The sequence below is a fragment of the Falco punctatus genome (genome assembly GCF_963210335.1).
Source record: "Falco punctatus genome assembly, chromosome: 8".
NCBI lineage: Eukaryota > Metazoa > Chordata > Aves > Falconiformes > Falconidae > Falco > Falco punctatus.
The window spans coordinates 23303788-23325121 of NC_137588.1; the positions used below are offsets into that span (position 1 = coordinate 23303788).

At 36.1% G+C, this 21334-nt stretch overlaps 1 protein-coding gene across 2 annotated transcripts in view; it reads left to right on the plus strand.

Moving 5' to 3' along the window:
• The window catches only part of GRB14 (growth factor receptor bound protein 14), a 63252-nt gene that overhangs the window by 34784 nt on the left and 7134 nt on the right, over positions 1–21334 (plus strand). For both annotated transcript variants that reach the window (XM_080399099.1, XM_080399100.1), the window contains exons 4-12: positions 4443–4564; positions 6380–6454; positions 12930–13067; positions 14136–14246; positions 14438–14533; positions 15111–15191; positions 17464–17580; positions 17691–17748; positions 17836–17923. In XM_080399099.1, the coding sequence (XP_080255225.1) occupies positions 4443–4564; positions 6380–6454; positions 12930–13067; positions 14136–14246; positions 14438–14533; positions 15111–15191; positions 17464–17580; positions 17691–17748; positions 17836–17923 (886 nt within the window). The remainder of the gene's footprint in view (positions 1–4442; positions 4565–6379; positions 6455–12929; positions 13068–14135; positions 14247–14437; positions 14534–15110; positions 15192–17463; positions 17581–17690; positions 17749–17835; positions 17924–21334) is intronic.

Sequence of the window (21334 nt, forward strand, 5' to 3'; positions counted from 1 at the left end):
TCTGAAGGATTTCTTGAAATATTTCAATATCAAATTATTAGTGAAGTTTCTTTTCCTAACATTCTGAAATTCTCAAAACTGCTGACAAGCAAGTCTGAAGACCTGCATTTGCTGTACAGTTTTCTGATTGCTTCAGCTGCTTTGGGCATAATTTCAGAAAAAGATGAATTGTTCATTTTTAAAATAAAATTATTTCCTAGATTATGAGGATGCAATTCAACATTACTAGCCAAGGAAAGGATCAACTTGAGATATCTTTTAAACATAATAATAAAAAAAAAGGATTTATTTCTATGAGACTGTTAGATCTGGTTTTGTTTTAACATATTGATCTTGACTTGCATTAAGTCTGTTCTTCAGCACTGGAAGAGTAGCACGAACAAATATTTTTAAAATTATTTAGTTTTGGACTGTCTGCTATTTATTATTCTGTTGTATGTTTTATCCATGGAAATTTGGACAGCCTTTTCCTGCTTTCAAGTTAAATGAATGGGTATAGAAAGGAGAAGTACTGTGAGTGTCTGTGTAAATTCCAGTATGATGGGGATTAATAATTCATTCATCAATTAGTGAACATTTTCTTTAATATCTAACAGCTGTCTGAATACTCCTGAATTAGATATAATTGCATGAATCTTAGTGAGCTGAGCACAGCGTTCTGCTTTTAATCAAGACAGACGTTAATTACATCACCAGACTGTGCTTTCATTGTTGTGTGGAGATATCTGCATATGAAGGTTAAAAAAAAAAATAAAAAAAATCCCACCAAACCCAAAACATAAACCTATGGTCTGCATGTTCCTGTTTTCACAAACCTGTATGCCCTTTGGTGTGGAGCTATATTGTTGCACACTGAGTGTGGCCGTGTCCTCACTGCATTGCATGGCAAGCGCTGACCAGGTGGTGCTGACGTGGGGCGAGTGGGCAGGTGAGATAGTTCCTCCACCTGCGCTGCTTCCCCGGCTGCTGGCTGGTGCACCCCATCTGCTGGCTGTGGGGCGCCCAGGCTGTGCACAGCCTGCTGCTGCTGCCTCATCACCAGGGATGCTCAGCCTTCCTACCCAACTCTGATGTTTCGCAGTACTCTGGGCTCTGTTTTGAATATCTGATGTACAACATTTATAACAGCACTATAAATTGCAATACCTTTCAGAACTGTGCGCTTCTGGTATGTGTCCTTTTTGTCCCAAGCTATTGAATTCAGAGAAATAGAACATTTTTTACCTGGTCTAAGATTACTGGAGGCAGCTGAGGTATGAGTAAATTTGGATGACACCATGTCATCCCTACCACCAGGTACCTTGGTGTTGGAGTCCCATACTTCCACTGTAATTGCCCTGTACAGGGCAGGCTGTGGAAACAGAACAGTTTTCCATAGCTCTTCTCCTTTTCAAGGAAAGTACTGTCTTCATCCTGGAATTTTTCCTTGTCTAGTGAATTTTTTTTTTGTGTTGACTGTAAACAGTTCTCCATCAGCTTCTGCAACTCAAAAGACTGCAGAGTTCCTCTCTGAGTAGGTGACGGTGCCTTGGCCAGGCACGTCATTGTTGTGTTTCAGTCTCATTTTGATTTCACTGTCTGCGTTCTTTTAGGTAGCCTGTGGGAAGGCTCACAAAGTACAGAGCAATGGATTTTCTGTTTATTTCCTTTAAATTTGGTTTCTCGCTGGGTGGTTAAAGAGGAGGCTATTTGAAATATGTTCTGTCAGGCACTTCAATATTATATCTTCTTTCATATGTCACAGTTACTTTCCGTAGTTAAGGAGAAGCTGTTTTGGACTGTAGCAGGTGCTCCTCATGTTAGACATAGTAGTGATAAAAGATGGTAGAGAGGAAGGTGGAAACTCTCCAGTCCATCTGGAAGAGAAAAAATGATCTAATTAAACCAAAGCTTTTTCATGGCAATATTTAGGGATTTGATTACAGGGCTGTGTTTTGGCAGGCACTCATGTGTTTCAGTTCCTTCAAGTAAGTTGAATCAATCATAAAATATTCTGTGATGTCACACTTAAAAAAATAAATAACAGCATCCTTACCTACCCATTGGGGTGATGCAGAATGTCTTATTTTTGTACCAAGAAGTAAGTCTTGAGGAAATAGTATTTTCTTACATGTCACAATGCCAAACATTGAAGAGTTTTAAATGTCATCCCAGAGGAGCACTTCCTTTCTATAAAACTGAAAGGAAAAAAACCTTCTGGTTTTGAGTAAGAGCTTCAGATCTTTAGTGTCTCTTTACCCTTGCATCTGAAGAATGTGTTCTGCAGTAGAACAGCCTGTACAAGATTTTAAAATGCTCACTGTTCTTTCAGTATTTTTTGAGTATTTTTTGTTTTCTGAATTGCTTTATGTTTTTGTTTGCTTCATTTTATCTAGTTACAAAATGTATGTTTTGTGTAGTATTTTTAATCTCTGTCTTTATGGGCTCAAGAATACGTTAAAATCAGTAAAAAAATGAGTTAAATTCAATGGAAGTTTCTCTTTGCCCTACTTGATCTGTAGATTATGAGAGTGCTTAATCTTCTGCTTGTTGTGAACTTGATATTTTCCTACTGAGCTAAAATTCAGCTCCATGAGCATATTGTCTGTAAATTTGCTAGCTGGAAACTTCCCAAAGAAGCTTACAGATTTGCAGGCTACAATAAGGCTGTTATCCACCAGACTGGACAGTGTGGCAGCATTAAAGAAGTGACTGGTGAAAGAAGTGGCAAGAGATTGATGAAAAGATCCTGTAGTTCTTAGGAGACTTTAATGATTTCAAATTTTTATCTCTTAGAAGGTTGTGCATGCTACACTTCATGAAAATTAGGTTCTTTATTTAGCCAGGACCACTTGCAAAAATTTACTGTTTATTTTAATTTAATCTTATGCTTAATTAAGTTTTTTTAAAAAATCTATACTATTCTTTTACCTGTTATGATTTAAAAAAAAATTTCTAACAGGCAGTTATATGAAAGCATCAACATTTATGTCAAGTATATCATAAGATCCCTTATGATAATGCAATGAAGTAGAGAAAATGTGATCAGAAAATTGTGAGTTACATGGCTTTTGTAATATATTTTTAATTGCCTTTTCCCATTGAAACCATGATCAGAATTGGATGTTAAAACCCTGTAATTGTCAGGGAGACAGAAGTTTAGATCTCAAACCTTTTCTTAACCTGTAATTCATTGTTGGAATGTAATTTAAATTTGGAGGTGTCAATGATAATTTAAATAAAATTACAACTTTGTTCAAATCCCATCTTATTCTCATTAGTTTGAGTCCACAGCAAAGTACAATTAGCGACTAAAACTGTATACTCTTTTGGAAGCATGTTCATCTTTTTTTTTTTTTGTAACATGACTTCATAAGCTGCTGAAATTTATTTAAAAAAAAAGGTAGTACAAGTAGTCTTGTACAGAACTTATCCATAGTCTTTCAGGGTTTATGCTTAATTACCTGTACTATGACTAGTTCTATTGCATTACTGAGTATGCAACACATAAATATGCACAGCACATCTACAGGAGAGTTCTTAAATTCTGTGTCTTTCCTATAAGTGCATTTCATTTTGCTGTAAAATCAAAACATTCACTGAAGAATCTGAGTGGCAGAAAAAGTCTCAAGCAGGGAGAACACCAATTCTGAATGCCAGTGCTGTGGTACAAATAACTGAATTCTTTGCCTTTTCTTCCGCTCAACCCACTGCAAAGCCAAACTACACAGTAGGATTCAACTTGGAGGTTGGGGTTTTTTTGTTTTCTTTTTTTGTTGTTTTCCCATGGTTTACTTTTCCCATTCCTTTTACATATGCTAGTTCTATGACTGCTATAATTCTCAGTATTCTTGGGTTGTGCAAAAAACATTGAAAAGCTGATATGCCCTAAGTTCATTTGCAGTTTTAGAAATGCCTCAGAACATAGTAGGGGCCTGGGGAGAAGAGAAAAATTAATGCTTTTCTATATTGCAGATAACTTTCACTTTACAAATGATGCATTAGATAAAGAAGTGTTAGGGAAAGGAACTTTAGAAGATGTTCCTGATGCCCCAGATGGGCTGAGTGAGTGGTTGAAACGCTCCTGCTGCCCCATGCAGCACACAGCAGGAACTGCCTGGCTTCTGCAGGGAGAACACGGGTTTGGCCATGAAATGGAATAAAGCCCTCAGCTGCCTCTGTAGAAGGAAAAAATAACAAAAAACCCAAACAAACCCCCCATGTGTGACCTACCTCAGTAGTTGGACCCTACTGAAGTGGAACAGTAACTTGGTGTAACACGGACTTGATTAATGAACTTGTTCAAACTGCTTGTTTTATGTTTTGTATTCATTTAAATTCATTTAATTTAATAATATTTTTATTATCCGACCTTTGTGTTTTCACCTTCTACTCTTAGGCTCTTAGATGTAGGTTACATATTGGTGTGTTTTTTTTTTTTAATTTGTTTGGTTTTTTTACAGGAAGAGCTATAGAGGATCACGAATTAGTGATGGAAGTCCAGTCAAACTGGGCAATGGAAGAGGAAAACAAACTGTATTTTAGAAAAAATTATGCCAAGTATGAGTTTTTTAAAAGTCCACTGGTAAGTCCTAACATTATATCTGTGAAGTGGTGCAAATGCTGTTGCTGCAAAATAGTCTTTTCTTTTATGCAGATAGGCAGAGTGTAAAGCTGTTAGTGTAACGTGAGTCAAAAACAATAATTGAAAGGGAGCATGTAGGATATATGAATATTTGTATATACATGAATAATTGTAGTGCATGTAACTGTTGGCTGGTTCTTTTGCTGCTGTTGTAAATCATCCATGTTCGTACTTTTTTTTTGGGGGTGAAGCAGACAGACATAGGTTTAACTTTATTGACGTGTGCACACAGACCTGCAACAAAATAAAATTTTTGAAATTGAGTGAAGTTTCCATCAAGTTGCAACAAAATATGAAATAAAGCAGTGTGAGGAGGGACGTCTGCAGCAAAGATGATTTAACTTTTAAAGTGAATGTCTAAAGTTATGGCTCAGCACTGCCCAGCGGCAGCTTCTCACAGCGATAGCTAGATGACAATGACACAAAAGGCCATGAGCAGCTGTAACCTGTTAGGAGGAAGGGAAAGTGAAGCCAAAGTTAGCGTAAGGCAGGAGTGGAAAGAGAACAGGGACAACTCCTAACTCGAGGATGTTGCCAAAGGTTAATGCTGCTGATTGAGACCTTGGCTGATGGCAAAGACCATGGAAGCAGTCCTGGCTTACCATCTGGTTGCTGAAATGCATGGTGTATTGGGATCACTCCTAATGCTGACTCTTGTAAAGTCAGCTCTTTTCAGATGCCAAAGCAAGAAATAGGAGAAATATGTGAGGACTTGAAAGGTGAAAAGTGGAAGGGAACTCAAATTATGTACCTGTGGAAAGGGTGAAAATGTAAATATTAAGATACAAAAATAGGTAAGAGATCTGAGGATTTTTTCTTGCCCCAACTGTGTTTCACTGGACGAGTCCTGTACTCCCCTGACAGGGAGATATCACTGTGCTAGTAAAAAAGTCTGAACTTGAGATGGTGTACAGTTAGTAGAGAAGCTTTCGAAGAATAGCTGTATTTGTGTACTGTTTAACCAGTGGGTGGAACCAGCAGTGGAGCGTGGCAGACATGCATCTATGACCAGCATGAAAAGCTGTGGCTAATCCAAGTCCTGTTCCTGTTAGGTCATTCTTCTGGGTGCTATGGTTCCACATGTAGTAAGAACGCTTTATCAGAAATGAGTTAATATGAATTAAACCTACCAGCAGTTCAGTTTTTTTTTAAAATTAAAGTCAGTGAACGTTGGATGGTCAAGGGAATATTAGCTTCAAACTTGTCAAAGCTTTGAAAAAACTTTGGTAGCAATGGTCAAACTCTTGGTGGGTTCATATCTGCGTGACTGTATTGAACTCCGGAGCTGCAGATCTGTCCCCTGAATTACCCCCTGGACTTACCTTTGTAATGAAATTGGCACTTTAAACATGGACTTCTTCACCACACCATATTGAGATAGTCAGATTTTGATGTTAATTCATATTCATATCACGTGAAATGGACAACAGAACAAAACCCTGGGAGGACCTGTTCTCTATCACTGGAAGTTAGGAAACACCACCAAGGGCCAAGTACTGCAATATGACTTGCACTGGTGTATGAAACCCTCTTGCTTCCAGAGACCACTCATGTTCTCTCAAATTCTAAGCTGTTCAGCAAATACTATATAGGATGTTACAAATTTAGGAATGATACTAAGGTAAGCTTGAATTATTGGATCAGAGAATCTGCTGTGTCTTGTACTGCACTGATAACTATAATTTTACATCCAAAAGGGGTAGGAAGTTTTTTTTTTTTTTAATCGAACTTTGATACAAATTATTATTGTTACAGAGCTTTTTTCCAGATCATATGATATCTTTTCCAAGTGAGACCAATGCAGCTGTAAGCCACTCTGGGATATTGCAGGTATGTAGTCTTTGAATGAAGATGAGCCAGTAGAGCTCAGAATTTTCTGTTGTCCATGTTGTATGAGCATCGTTCTTTGTCACTGTTGAATCTGTTGCTGGGTTCTGAATAACTCATACCATGGTTAATAACTTTTTTCCCTATGAGATATGAAGTGATGTGACCCTTCTAGACAGTTATTGTATGACCACACTTGGAAACTTGCACATTCTTTCAGAGTCAAAGACTGCTAAACCAGACAAAATGCAGTAAAAATGGTTGATATCTTTATTTGGTCTTTCAGGTGAAAGACTCTGTTTCCTTAAAAAGGTGAAGTGCTGCATTACTCAGTATGTACTTAACAGAAGGCCTTGGTTGAATACTGAGGAACTGGTAATGTGTTACAAATAGATATAAAAAAAGAGTTAAATGGTTAAACTTAAAAATTTAGAATACAAAATTTAGACTGACTAGTATGATTTGTTAGCTTGAAGGCTACTGTAGCCTTCGAAAAAGAAATATAGTAGGTCACTCTTTGTTAGTCATCTTTTAAGTGGACATAAGAATTTAATTTACAGTGGGAATAATTTCACAGAATGACCATATCAGGGATCATCGTCTTAATTCTCAAAGAGGGGAAAAATGAGTAATAAAGGTGGAAACGTACACATCACTCTTGTTTGCTTGTCACTAGAAAAATTAATTAATAGAAGAACTTTCACTGGTCTTAAGACAACCGCCCTATGTGTGGGTTTTGGGGATAAAGAATGATTGGAAAGGCAACAAAATAACACAAGATATTTAAGGCAGAACTAAAAAAAATAAAGAAATGACGGTTTTTTTTTTTTTACATCTTTATAATAGATGCATAATCTTAGCATCTATATAGCTTAACACCCATAGGTAAATGAAAAACATTCAAAGAACTAATTCTAAAAGCATTCTTCTGCATTCAATAGTTATATCCTTACAGAAGCAGATGTTAGCAGGTTAAGATTACCCCAAATATAGTAAAAAAATGTTTCAAATTAAATTTCATTAACACATGCTATATATACTATAAATAATTTTTACAAACCTAAGTAAAAACTTTGTAATTTCAAAGGATGTTGCATATCTAATGAAAATTGGTTCCCTTTTGCTACCTAAATAGCAAATAGATTTTGCAGTCTAACATAAACATTTAATTTAGAAAATCTTGTCCTCTGTGTTAATGGAACGTAGTATTTTTTGCTCACAAGTATAATTTGGTAGTTTGAAAAAAATAATAAAGACTTCTATAATGAAACTCTTTGCCATGTACTTTTGCAAAGAACTTCCTTAAGGCCATATTGTGATACATAGAATGTGTGCAGACCTTGTGGGTAAGATTAGGAATCATTCTAAATATGTATAGTTATATCCCATTTTAATAGCTTGAAGAATTTGTTGCGAACTCTCCTCTGTTGCTATTTTATGTTGTATTATCTGTTTAATTGTATTTTGTCAAATGAAACTTACTAGGCACAAAGTAGAGAATCCCTTTGTGGATTGTGCAGCCGTTATGCACATTTCAGCAGAAGCCGATGGGTAAATTGTTTACAGTGAGTTGCTATTTCCTTGGAAACTTTCATTAAGACAAGTTAATGGGCTTGCATTATTATTTGTGATGTGCTTGGTCAAGTATCAAGAGAGACATTACTTTTAACAACTCAATGCTTACAAGTGATTAAAAAATCACTTGTGATACTTTTATAGCTTTTTGTGGACTGAATTGTAAGCAAGTAAAATGTTTTTCGAGTATGTTTTTCTTGACTTTCATTGAAAGTGAGAGTTGAGTATTTTGGCTGATGACTTTAAATCAGAGCATATAAACATCCTCAAAACCAAGAAAAAGTTTACCTGTCTTCTACCCATTTAGTATGTGCTAAGTAAAATTACTAGGTCTGACATGTACCAAATGTCTATGTATACCAGAGAGGTTTAATCTCTGCCATGAAAATCTTTAACCTAAAAAGAAGTGTGTCGCTATATCGCTTACAGTATGGCTGCTCTGAGACAGAACATTGTAAGTACATGTCTAGTGGTAGGCAGTATAGAATCAAACAAATCATTTAGGTTGGAAAGGGCCTTTAAGGTCGTTCTGTCCAACCATTAATCCAACACAATGAAGTCCTCCACTAAACCATGTCCCTAAGTGCCACATCTACGAGTCTTTAAATACCTCCAGGGATAATGACTATGGATCATTTAGAACTTGCTTTAGGTTATCTTTGCAAATTGGATGTTTTAGAATGTAGTATGGAGATTTTAATCTGAGGCCTCTCCCCATAGTAATGAATTTTTTTTTTTTTTCTGAATTTGGGATGGCTTCGGTGATTGCTTTTGGAGAATTAACAACTTTCACAGGTGGGCAACAAATTAATTCACTTGGTATGTGAAACTGTTGTTCAATGTGATTTTAAATGGGGCTTGTGACTTGTTCAAAACAAGCCTTACTGGAGCAACTCTTATTTCAGATGTACTTGTGCATACTAGATCCTTTTATATTCTTATTCATGAAAGCATTTCAAATGAATAGACTGCACAGCACAGAGTTGACAGAATTGAGTCCTCCTGAGTTAGTAGGTGAAATCCTAACCTCACTGAAGTCAATACATATTTTTTTTTATATTACCTTGAAGGATCAAAATTTTATCCTGAGTTTCTTTTGTTTTCTTTTTGCCTGTGAATAACATTTCTCTGATTTTTTTAAATCTGTTTTTTTAATCTTTAATTATATATGTACCAGATTTTTTTTCACTATGAAGTATGTCAATCAGTGTTTTAAATTTAACAGTGATGTCTTCAAAATAGAAGATTGAAATTACTTGGGTAATTACACTTTTTTTCTGGTTTTGCTTTAAGAGTAGATCTATTCGCCTCCCCTCCTCCTCCTCCTTGCTTAATAAATGCAATTGATATTCAGGTTCTGTAGGTAGACTTGAAGTTCAGAGTTCAAGTCTTCTATTGACCAATTTGGCTGCTTCTTTCTTATAGCTTTTTACGTGTAATGTGAATACATTAAAAAAAGCTATTTGAGATAGCGTATCTCTAAGCCATCTTCGAGCAATGAAAAAAACCTTGCACCTGCTGTAGAATATATTAGAAGAGGGAACATATGTCTGTCTTAAATAAAGATAAAAAAATGTTATATACACAAAAATTAAGTTAAAGACAGAAAAGGATTACCAAGAAAAACACACATAATCTTGTGAAAGGTAGAGTTACAGACAGCGTCTTTTGCTTTTGCCTTTTCCCCATTCCCATCTCTTGCCCCATGTCCGTAGTTGTTCCTGTTTTCTGCCTTCACCGGTCTAAGATTCAGGCTTTCATTTCTTTAATCTCTCTGTCACAGCAAGTCCCTCTTTTCCTGAGTAGTTCCTCATCTGACTCTATTCCAGTCTTTAGGCTGAAATAGCCATGCACTGAATTTCAGTCTCCTGTCAATCTCCTAGGTCTGTTTTGGTCTGCCTGTTGCCTTTCACCACCCTCCACTCAAGACTTTGCTGGCTTCTCTCCCAGTCTAAACCCCTGAGATTGACTGGAGTCTATAGGAGACAGTGCTGAGACTCAGTATCAGCTCATCATTGGAATTACTTGGTGCCCTCAAAATTTATCTGCAGGTTCAGGAGAAAATCCTGCTCATTCCCAGTAGCACTGGGCTGGATCATGGCTGGCTGTCATGACGCCTTTGAAGTAATCAGTCATCAAATTCAAACTTGATTCACAGTCTTAGGAAAATGTTGGCTTCTTTAGCTCTCGAAAATAGCGTGGAAGTGCTCGAGAAGCGTTGGCTCCACTACTGCAACCATTCTTTCATTGAAAATGTTGAAGGTGCAGACAAATAAGCTGTACAGTTAGGAGTGCAGCTCTCAGTCTTTATTACATTCAGCGTCATCCAGTATTTCTGCATTTTTTATTATATTCATCTAAGAGTGCAATGTTTTTCTTGTTCTTTTTTTTTTCTCCACTTGTTTATTGGTTTAATTCTTTGTTTTGATTTTGGTTTATTTTTCACAACAAAAGACATCTATTTGTTTTTTTGTTCAGGTTGGTTTTAAATTGGTTGGTTTTACAGCTAATCAAATTGTAGTCAAGTCCTTGGTGCTGTCATGTATTAGTATCTGAAAGACATGGTGAAGTTTGACACCACCCTACATATCATGATATATATTTTATTGCATGAGGGAGAGTGTGCAAGCTTATTTCTGCATATTGTGTGACTCCCCACTTCTTCCTATATTAAGGACTTTTCTTATTTTTCTTGGTTTTGTCTTAATTTGATTACCTTTTATCTGCATAAACAGGTTAAAAAACCGAAAAAAAACAAAAAAAACCCCCAGCAAACCAAGCCAACCACAAAAAACTAAACCAAAACCAACCCACAACAAAAAACCCAAGGAAGTTGTCTTTTCTACTGTCTTTAGTTCTAGGTGTTTATTACAGACATTCAGTGCTCACTGTGAAATATTTTTACTGCTCATTCCTTCTGACAGTTAATGGTTTTGACTACAGCTTGTTCATTTTATATTTTCTCACACAGTCCTCATCTGTCTTAGAAAGAAAAAGATGGATCTAGGATTGCCTTTTCCCTAGCATTATTACTACTTTATTTTAACTCATAGCATGGGTACAACAGTGACTGCTGAAGCTGAGCTTTGTATTGCTTCTCCACTTTGGTCTGCTGAATAAGAAAAGTGTTTTTCATGACAGCGCTTCTGGTTTGAAACTTATGGCAAAAATCCTGGGGAAGACACTTGTGCTGGCTGGGAGCCAACCACTCGTTGCATCTTCAGCAGAGACACTAAAGCCTAAAAAGATGCTTTTTTGTTTTTACGTACATTGACTCTTTTAGATTTTCCTTAAAGCTTCCATTTGACTTTTTGTTTACGGAGTTAAAATACTTTTTCAATTCAGCCTTTATATTCACCATCAGTGAACCTGTTAATACATGGCAAATGAGAAGATTAACAGGCTGGAACACCTACCAGGACCTACCTGTCTGTTTCAATGTGGCTGAAATAGCTTATGTTGCGTTTGCACGCAGCCGTGTGTCAGCAGCACTTATAGATAGATGGACCTAGTCCTATTGTAATTTAGCTATTCAGGTGAGTAGCTGTGAAGCTATTCATAATGCATTCCTGGTTGTGGACTAGTGCACTCCCTGTCCAATGAAGCCTGCCCATGTTGCTGCACTCATACCAGCTGAATTTAATTAGCTCAGGTTGGTCTGCAGGTGGTACAGTATGCATCTGACTGCAAGGTAGGAAGGAAGGCAAGAAAAGTGAAAGAAACCTTGTGGACTACGTTATTTAGTGGCCAGAGATCTTGGTGTACTTCCAAAATCACGTTCACTTCATCATTTTGCTGCAGTCGGGTATTGGTCAGTCTGTCTCTCGCCTGGTAAACTGTTTCTTTGTGTCCTCAAATCAGATTTTCTGGTAGAGGCAGTGAACAGGAGGAAAATGTAGCAACGAAAGCTACAGATATCAACCAGAAAATCCTTTGTTCCCTACCTCTGTATAAGCCTAGATAGCATCATAAATACTATTTATGATATGGCAGGCCAGCCTGGGGCAAGGTTCCTTGAAGAGCTTTGTAATAACATCGATTCTTTTGCATATATGGAAATTGAAGAATTCTAGGTTAAGATTTTTAGATGTGTCATAGTTTTGAGTAGTTCTTCTGGAAGAAGAGTAATAAAAATGCATTACATAGAATTAGAATAAAATTAACAGTTGCCAGCTTCTAGGAGGTCCTTCTGCAAACTGTAGTTTGTTTTAGCAAAGTAATAGCTGTGTGGCACTGTGATGATGTCTGGTTCAAATGGCTAAAGAGAAGTCATTGAATATTTTGAGTAGAGGCAGGAGCTGTCTTGATAACTGGCTCAGCCTCTCCTGCTTTTGGTTCAACTAAAGCTCCTAAGGCTCCTACTTAAGCACCACTTCAGGTCCTGAAACCTTTGTTCCCTCCTTTTGGAAATGGTAATATCTGCCTGACCTGCATGGTTTTGTGATTCAGATTTTGTGACTTGTTTACTGAATTAGTTTAAACTCAGATCCCTTCGCTGGTTTGTAACACAGTGGGGAGGAAGAGATGTAATTTTTTATTCTTGAATTGGTAGAATTGATTTGGATTTTTACATAAATAGGGTCTGAGACATGGGATCAGAACTTCTTACACTGGTTTTGCTGCTGAAGCCAACATACTGCATAACTAATGCTCTGCTCTCATTTCAAATTTTATGTTCCTTATATATATGTAACTTGCTTAGCATACCTTGGAGTTGTGTTAAATTCTACATACCTCAAATCAGAGGTACTCTTAATGGGATTAGATGCAATCATAACTGAATTACTGTAGTGTGGCAGTGGATTTAGGGGTTTATTCCCCTTAGTCGCATCTCAGTATGTTAATGAAACAGAAAGCTGGTTTCAGATAAAAAGAAAAACTCATGTCTGATATTTTCTTTCAGATGTTCCTAAGCTCCAGCACGTATCCTGAGATTCATGGTTATTTGCATGCAAAGGAGCAGGGAAAAAAATCGTGGAAAAAATTGTACTTTATTTTGAGAAGATCTGGCCTTTATTTTTCCACTAAAGGTACATCTAAGGTAAGGAAAGGAGAGGAAAAAAAAAAAAAAAAAAGGGAACTGTGAAGTTAAAGCAAATGTATATGTATTTATCATTTGTTGTAACAATAACCAAAATTTGAATTTCAACTTACAGTGATAGAAAGGGGGAAAAAATCAGGTTTTTTTTATAGAAAAATTCTAGAGAGATATTGAGATATAAAATTGGGAAAGTATTGTCTTAGAAATGGTAGTTTCTTTTTGCCTGATAACTTTGCTTCTTTCTGGTTAATGTTTTCTCAATCAGTTAAGAGTACCCTTTTAAAACGAATTTTCGAATAGTAGTTAAAATTCTGGAGTATAAGTAGATGTGCTGAAAAGTGGACATAATACTTCATTATCTAAAATAAACAAAAACCTTTGTATAAAAGGATTTTACAGGAAGATCTTGAGAGTTCTCAGACATTTTTTCATGTCACTAGTTCATCTTTTTGATGGCAGTACTTTAAACCTGATTATGTTAAACAGGATACATTGGAATTGAGACACCTTTTACATAAATCACTTAAACCAATGTTTTTTTTCATGTTCTGAATTTTCTGTGTTAACTGCCAGAGCATTCATTGAGTTGATTTTGTATCTTTCAGCAAATTTCTTTTGTTTGCTTCCTTGACTTAACCTTAGAGGATGGAGTTAATGGTTAGAAATAGTACCGGACAGTAATTATTACAGCATGTTCTTTTTCAGATTATGAAAGTTTGGGTTTTTTTTTTTATGCTTGAAATGCATACTACTCTCAAAACTTGACTCCTACTGTAATAGTATCGTGGCTTGAAGTTAGTGGCTGTTTTCTCAGAAATTATATCACTTGTACTTTGGTTTTATCTCTCTCTGAAAAAGTGAACTTATTGACTAGTTTGAGGTGGTTTTTCTCTGCATTATAACATTAATATTGAGTTGTCTCTTTCTAGATTTCATGATGTCACAGTTAAAATTGCAGTATGTAAGACTGTATTTTGGAACAGGATAACTACTATACTCTTCTGAGTTTCTTATCCAGAGAGGCTGGTTAAAAATAGTCTAACTGTATTACATTGCTCTTCTTTTTAGGAGCCAAGGCATCTGCAGTTTTTCTGTGAATTCAGCAATAGTGATATGTACATGTCTCTGACAGGCAAAAAGATTTCTGGAGCACCGACAAACTATGGATTCAGCTTTAAGGTACAAGCTTATTATTCTGATACATATTAAAGCAAGCCACAGTTTTTAGGTAAGCTTAAGTTTCTTTAAGGTTTTTGAAAACAATATTCAGCTGTCTATTATAAAATAGGAGAATTAGTGGCTTTTATTTCAACAGGTATTATCTTCAAGATATGCATTAATGCTAAAAAAAATGTGCTGTGGCCTTCTAGCCTAACAAATCAGGAGGAACCAGAGACCTGAAACAGCTCTGTGCAGATGATGAGCAAAGTAGGACCTGTTGGATGACAGCAATTAGGTTGCTTAAGGTAATTTTCCTACACGGAGTTAACTTCTTGCTTAAATTTACTATGTGAAATTTTGATATTGTGTGGTAGAGGAGTAACATAATTCTAGGCTCCCATGCAAGAGCGACATAATTTTTGTATTCTGAAAGTTTATTTTTCTTCATCCCAACAAACAGAGAGAAACCAAAGTACTGGAATCATTGTAAGGGATGGAATAATGTCTTGAAGCCTCAGTCCTGCAAATACTTCACATTAAGCATATGCTTATATGTCACCATGTTCAGTGAGATTGTTGAGTAGTGTTGAACGAAGCAACGAGAATACACAAGGAGGGAACTTTAACATTTTTAAAATGTCTCTGTTTGTGACAAAATAGGGGTAGATCAGTTGGTGTATTAAATGGGTTGTATTTAATTCAGTGCGAACATTTATGAAGGCAGCAGCAACAATGATGACGTGTATTTTCTTATCCTAGCAACATTTGTTCCTCATTTGTAATGGTAAAAAAAAGCATGTGTTATCTTTTACATCTGGAAAAAAATTTACTTGGCTTAGGTTTATAATTTAAAATGCTAACCATATTATTTTCTGGTTTTAGTATGGGATGCAGCTGTATCAGAATTACATGCAACCATATCAAGGTAGAAGTGGCTGCAGCCCTTTGAATGTAACACCTATGGTATGTCCCACAGTAGCTCCATGAATAAATACTTTGTTTCTGCAATCATGTTATTTTCAAGTAACTTGTGTCAGTTACACTACTGACCTGATCCTGCAAATCTTTGCACGTGCGAATGCTTGCCAAAATCTTTAGGGCTGTCAGGGTTGACTAGAGCTAATTAGTTAATTTACTTAACACAGATTGGGTGGTTCAGAACAGCTAAGAGGCTTTTTCCCTTTGTGAAATCTCCAGTATTTTGGGAGTTCATTGGCTTATTATCACTGTCAAAAAGAATGGAAAGAGGATTTTGAAAACAGAGCAGCAGAATATAAATGCATTAAAAAAGAAGCAAAGTGTTTAAGGTTACACATGCTGTAAATGATGAATAAGAAAGCTATAACAAATCCTTTTCACTATACAATAATACTTCCTTTTAAAAAAAAATATAAAAGAGTACTTGAGGTTAATTTCAGCTGGTGTAATACTGACTGGGCTTCAGAGGAACACCATAATTTGGCAGAACTGGGTTTTGGAGGAACAACAGCCTATACTAGATGCTGTGTCCATCTCCTCAGTCAGATAGCTGGGATTGGATCAGGTTGTCCTTTTTCTTTAATATCTTATGTTATCCCAGCTCTTTGAGTCATTTTATTTCAGATTTTTTCATGGATAACTTGCATCACTTCTATGTTTTTTGTTGGCTAAATTGGGTAAAAATTACATTTCCAGGACTTGTGACAGTGATTTTACAGTGGATTTTTTGAGTGTTTTTTTTTGGTTTTTTTTTTTTTTTTTTTTGTTTTTTTTTTTTAATAGTTCTTGCTGTTAAAATGCCTAAAATATACATTTGTTATTTTGGGTGTTCACAAAAATAGTTTTCAGTGATATTGCTAATAAGCGTGGCTTCAAAATTGTGCTTAATACACTGACTGTCTTTACTTTATGTTGTGTAAAGCTGTCACAATAGCCAGCTGCTGCTTTTATAACAGATCTGTAAGCCATTACCAATTCTCTCTCCTCTTGCAATGTTGTGTGCATTTTAGCTCACGTAGCCTCTAACGCAGGCAGAACATATAACAAGTATTAAGCATGGTGGTGTTTTTCTACTTGTGTATAATTCACGAATTAAACAGCAAATTGGATAAACTTGGGAATTAAGCACACAAGCTAGTGAACAAACTTCATACAGGAACCACTTACATTTCACATTCCTCAATAACTCACAGCCGTATCAGCTACAAGGGGCTCTCGCCACTCTCCTAGAGGCAAACATTTTCTTTTACTTTGCCCTTGGTTTTACAATTTTGCAAAGTTCTTTACAGGTTGCAGTTATTCAGGCAAACCTTAGACTACAGTGTCAAGAATTACAGTGAACGACAGAACTGCTGTCGTACATTTCTAGTTCTATTCATGCTTGTAACCAAATGGGAAGAAAACAGACCTGCTTTGGTTTTGGTCTGGGAAGCTTTGCTAACTCTACAGAAATCTGGGCCTCTTCTGTTCCAGATGTTACTAACTTTTAGAAAGATAGAATGTTCTAGTTATTTGCCATTCCAGTGCCTGCCAACATTTTAGTCATTACAATCCGTATTAAACTTGATTTTGTAAACCTTGGTTTATGAGAAAGATTTTGGTGAGTTTTAAGACTTTTGCCAAACTTCAGTGCTTTTTATTTTGTTGTTACAAACTTTATCTTCACTGGAGAAAAACCTGAAGCATTTTTTTCAAAACAGATCATACAGTTGTTGAGTCTGTGATAAGAGTCAGAAGGGTTGTGTTAAAATAGAAGTTAAACCCCATAGAAATGGCTGTTTTCAATGCTTAAATGTGGTAAACTTTGAGTGAAAGTTTGTATGGAAAATACATAAATTTGACGTATTTATATCAAAAGTTTTCAAATCTTTGTTAATTTGATGGTTATAAATAAAAAATTTGGTTTTTATCTTTTTTTCTGTTACTTTGACAACTTAATTACAGTTTTGTGATGTTTTGACATGCAAAGGGCTAGTTATAGTTAAAAATATAAATAGAGTTTATGGTAAAGCCATTTATTTATCATCCATTGCAGTAATGCAAAAAGATGATATGCCCTGGCAGACTGTAAAATCGAGCTTTGCAGCAGCATACTGGAATAAAAAATGCTCCCCAGGGTAAAATGAGTTTGGCTCTGGTGGGAAACACTGCAGATACTTGAAACACCACTTACAAAATGTGTTTTCTCAGAAGCTCACTTTGAAATACCAGATCTTTTAAAAAGTGAACAAACTAAATTTATTTTTCTTTGTTGCAGAGAAGCATTTCAGAAAATTCTTTAGTAGCAATGGATTTCTCAGGAAACAGAAGCAGAATTATAGAAAATCCAACAGAAGTCCTTTCAGTTGCAGTTGAAGAAGGATTAGCATGGCGGGTATAAACACCTTTGCTTTATCAGAATAGTATTTTCCGATTTTTTTTTTTAATTTTTTTTTTTAAAACAAAAAAGCTTTGAAATCATGTTTTTACTTCTCTCTCATACAGAGGAGAGGGTGTCTACGACTCAACTCACATGGTAGTCCTATTGCAATATCTAACATGGGTATGTGTGACTGTATTGATAGAGAATTGCAATAGCTGGTTCTTTCAATAAAGACAAAATGGTTTTTTAAGATCTTTATTTCCACAGCTATACACAGATCTCAGTCATGGTTTCATCATAAAATCTCTAGAGAAGAGGCTCAGAGACTTATTTTGCAGCATGGACTTGTAGATGGGTAAGTTAATTCTTTATGTAACTCTTCTGAGACACATTTCTAGTCAACAACTTGTATTTTCACATACTACTTCGAGGGGAGAGATGGAGGAAGGAAGATTTTGCAGTTACCTAATAGAAATAAACATTCTTTTATATAGGGCTGTCTTAGGATCAGTTGGTTTCTGTTTTATATCTTGTGAAAGCAATAAAGTAGTGATCTAATGCTTCGATCCTGTCACTGACCGATTACTCATGTCCACTCCGAGCCAGGCATTTGAGCTGTGTATTTGCACAATATTCTCTGGAAACTGTCAACTTTGGCACCAGTGTCTTTTGTATCTCTTATTAGTGATGAAAGAATGATAGAAAGGCTGAAAACATTTTTCTAAGCTGAACTGTGCAGGGACAGCCATTGAAAAAAGTATACTTTTCCTCATGAAATTACTAAAAATTGCATTATCCCTTAATGGTAAACAGTAAACATTAGGATAAGACTTATTTTTCTCTCATTTAATTATTAACTTTTAGAAATGACAAATCAAGTAGGTATTTTATGTTCAAGTTCTCCTGTTTTTCATGTCTGTATTTTTATACTTACTCCTGTATTAAATGTAAACTTGGGCCTCCTTAGCTCAATGAGTAATTGCATAAAAGTCTTCAGTTGCTCTGAATCTGTTTCAAGTTAGGTACCTGTAACATCACATTACTGGTTAAATTCTTTCAGGTTTAGATTAAGTATACTGTAATACTGTTTTCTACATCTGCAGAGAGGGTTCTAGGGAAGGAAAAGGAGACAAAACCAGCCATACTCAGCAAGAGTGGCTAATTGGACTTCACCTTCTGTATGTTTTCTTTTTCTTTTTTAGTTTCAGGGGTCTTGTATTTAAGCCTGGCTGATCATCCTGAAACTGTTTCTGCACTCTGCATTAATTTTTGTATTTGTTACACGAGAGAGATGGGATATGGGAGTGAATCCAACATGTATTTCTGAGCAGTACATCATTCTGGGGCTGATGAAACTTCCAATGTATTTCAGTAGGCACGCATGCATACTGTTAAATGAAACCCAGCAGATTTGGCGAGTAAAGAGGAATGGTGTTTGGGATGAGAAACTGCATACCTTGCTAACATTAGTTCAGTACAGTGTTGTTTTATATTCTTAGCTCTATTCATAGATATGCATTGTGGTTTTAGTGAAGATGACACTCTCGTGTGGACTGTCTAGAATTGATTAGAACATGGTAGTATGAGAGTTCATATGCTGTCAGAAACATATTCAGGACTTGCAAAGAAGTCATCAATACATTACTGCATGTGACAAATGCTGTGCTTTTTGTTGGGCTGAAAGAATGAGTTATCACCAAAAATACAGAAGTTTTTCATGGGAATAATAAGATCTAAGTTTCTGGAGGCTGGAGATGGGAGCAGAGAAAATAATCCATGTTGAGCCTTTTAAGGTGATCCCTAGCAGTAAGATCTCCTGCATATATGACAGAGGTCATAGGACCTCTGTAATACCATTATGTACCAACAAATATGCTGTTCATGATGGCTTATAGAAGATAAAGGATTTACAGTAGTGTCAGTACTCAGATAACCCACTAACAGAATCAGGGACAGCAACAATCTCAAGGTTTGCATCTACTGTTCTGGTGTAAAACCAACTTTCTTAAAGAAGTTTGTGTAGTAATATTGTAGATTTCATACTTTATCCCCTAAAGGACATTTGAAGACTTTTCAGTGATAAAAAGTTGACAAGATTGCAAACTGATCAACATCTGATTGGTGAATGGGATAACAGCATTACCAAAAGGCCCATGACAAAATGTCATTCACAAATTTCCTTATAAGTTTATGAAGAAGCATTTGTTTTGACTCATCCAACACATCTAAAATGTTCCCTTCCAATCAACATTTCTAAGATTTGGTGAACTGCAACCCTTTCTTCATAATCAAGTTTTAAAAGTTCTTTGACAACTAAAGTAGGTCTATTGTGAGAAGGTTAGAAAAAAGTAAAGACCTTGTTATGCAAAGGAGAACAAATGTTGCTTATTTTTGCTGTTAAAACAGGAAAAAAGTAAGAAAAAGGACTTTAAAAGAATGGATGAATGGGAACATAAATCCTAATCAACCTGTATTTTCTGTCCTATCCAATATGATTGCTTTATGTACTGTGTAATGTGGATCCCAGTATTTGGGTGTAGAGACCCCACTGGATATCTGCAAAGTGGAACATTCTTATAGTGTCATTTTTCAGAATAAAATGAAATGCCATTCCTTAATGACAAACATATAAAAGATGTAAGTGTATGGAAAGGATCTAACTGTGCTTTGAAAATTTTTATTCGTGTCCTGGAGAGGGTGAAAGGCCACTAGGTGGTGAGAGAGAGCTTGTTAGGAGAGCCTGAGTCTGCTGAGAAGTCTTTGTGCTTGTGTGCTCTTACAAGCCTTATGCTGAGTTGGCAGTTACCAGTCTTTAATAACTTAATTACTCTCAGAGCTCAGAAATTGACTGTGTGGGGATTTTGATAGAAATGTTAATGATTATGGATTCCAAATTGCTTAATTCCAGGTATTTTCTTACTTTGTAAATACAGAACTCTTAAAAACTTTGAGGATGGAATTAGTAGTTTGGATCCATGTTGTTAGTGAAAATCCACTGTAAGCCTTTGTCTGATTTCTTCTCCTGAAATCCTTTTTTTTTGTGTAGTGGTTGTGCTCTCCTTCCTGGTATGTGATTAGGCAAAAGTAGGTGGCCACTAACGCTCACTTGGTTGATACCTGGAAGTCCATCTTTCCCGTCGTTTGTGTCCTGAAAGAGGAGCACCCTTACTAGTGGCTGTGCCTCTGTTTGCTTTCTCTGGTCCATTGGTTAGCTGTGTCTGTTCCACACCTGCACAGTACAAACAGTTCAGGCTCTCTCAACTACAAAGCTGTGGTCAAGTACTTCCCTCTGGCCTCCAAAGTTCTCTGCTGATATCCCAAAGCCAGTGATTCAATGAAAGCTGTCTCTTATTGGTAATCATCCTTTGCCTGTACCATATCATCCTACCAGGATTATGGCAAAATTATCTCTGTCCATAAGCTGGCTGGAATAAGTTATCAGTGAACTAGTTGCAGTGATGCTGCTGGCCATGGAGAGTGTTGTGATTTGAATAATGGTGCCATAAAGTGATCAGAGTGTAGCTCTGTCTCAGTGGGAATTTTGCCAATGTGCAGAAGCAAGTGTGCATTTATTGGCCAGATGTGGAAAATCATTCTGGTATGTCTTGCATTACCTTTTCTGAAAACTTGCTGTTGAACTACCTTTTGAATTTTCCCTATAATGCTTGTGATTTAGGTAATTGACAGAGTCCAAAGAAAAATTTTGTTCAAAGGCCTAACTTTGAGCATGCTTTTCTGCATGAGGAGATGCATTGTAATTCTATGC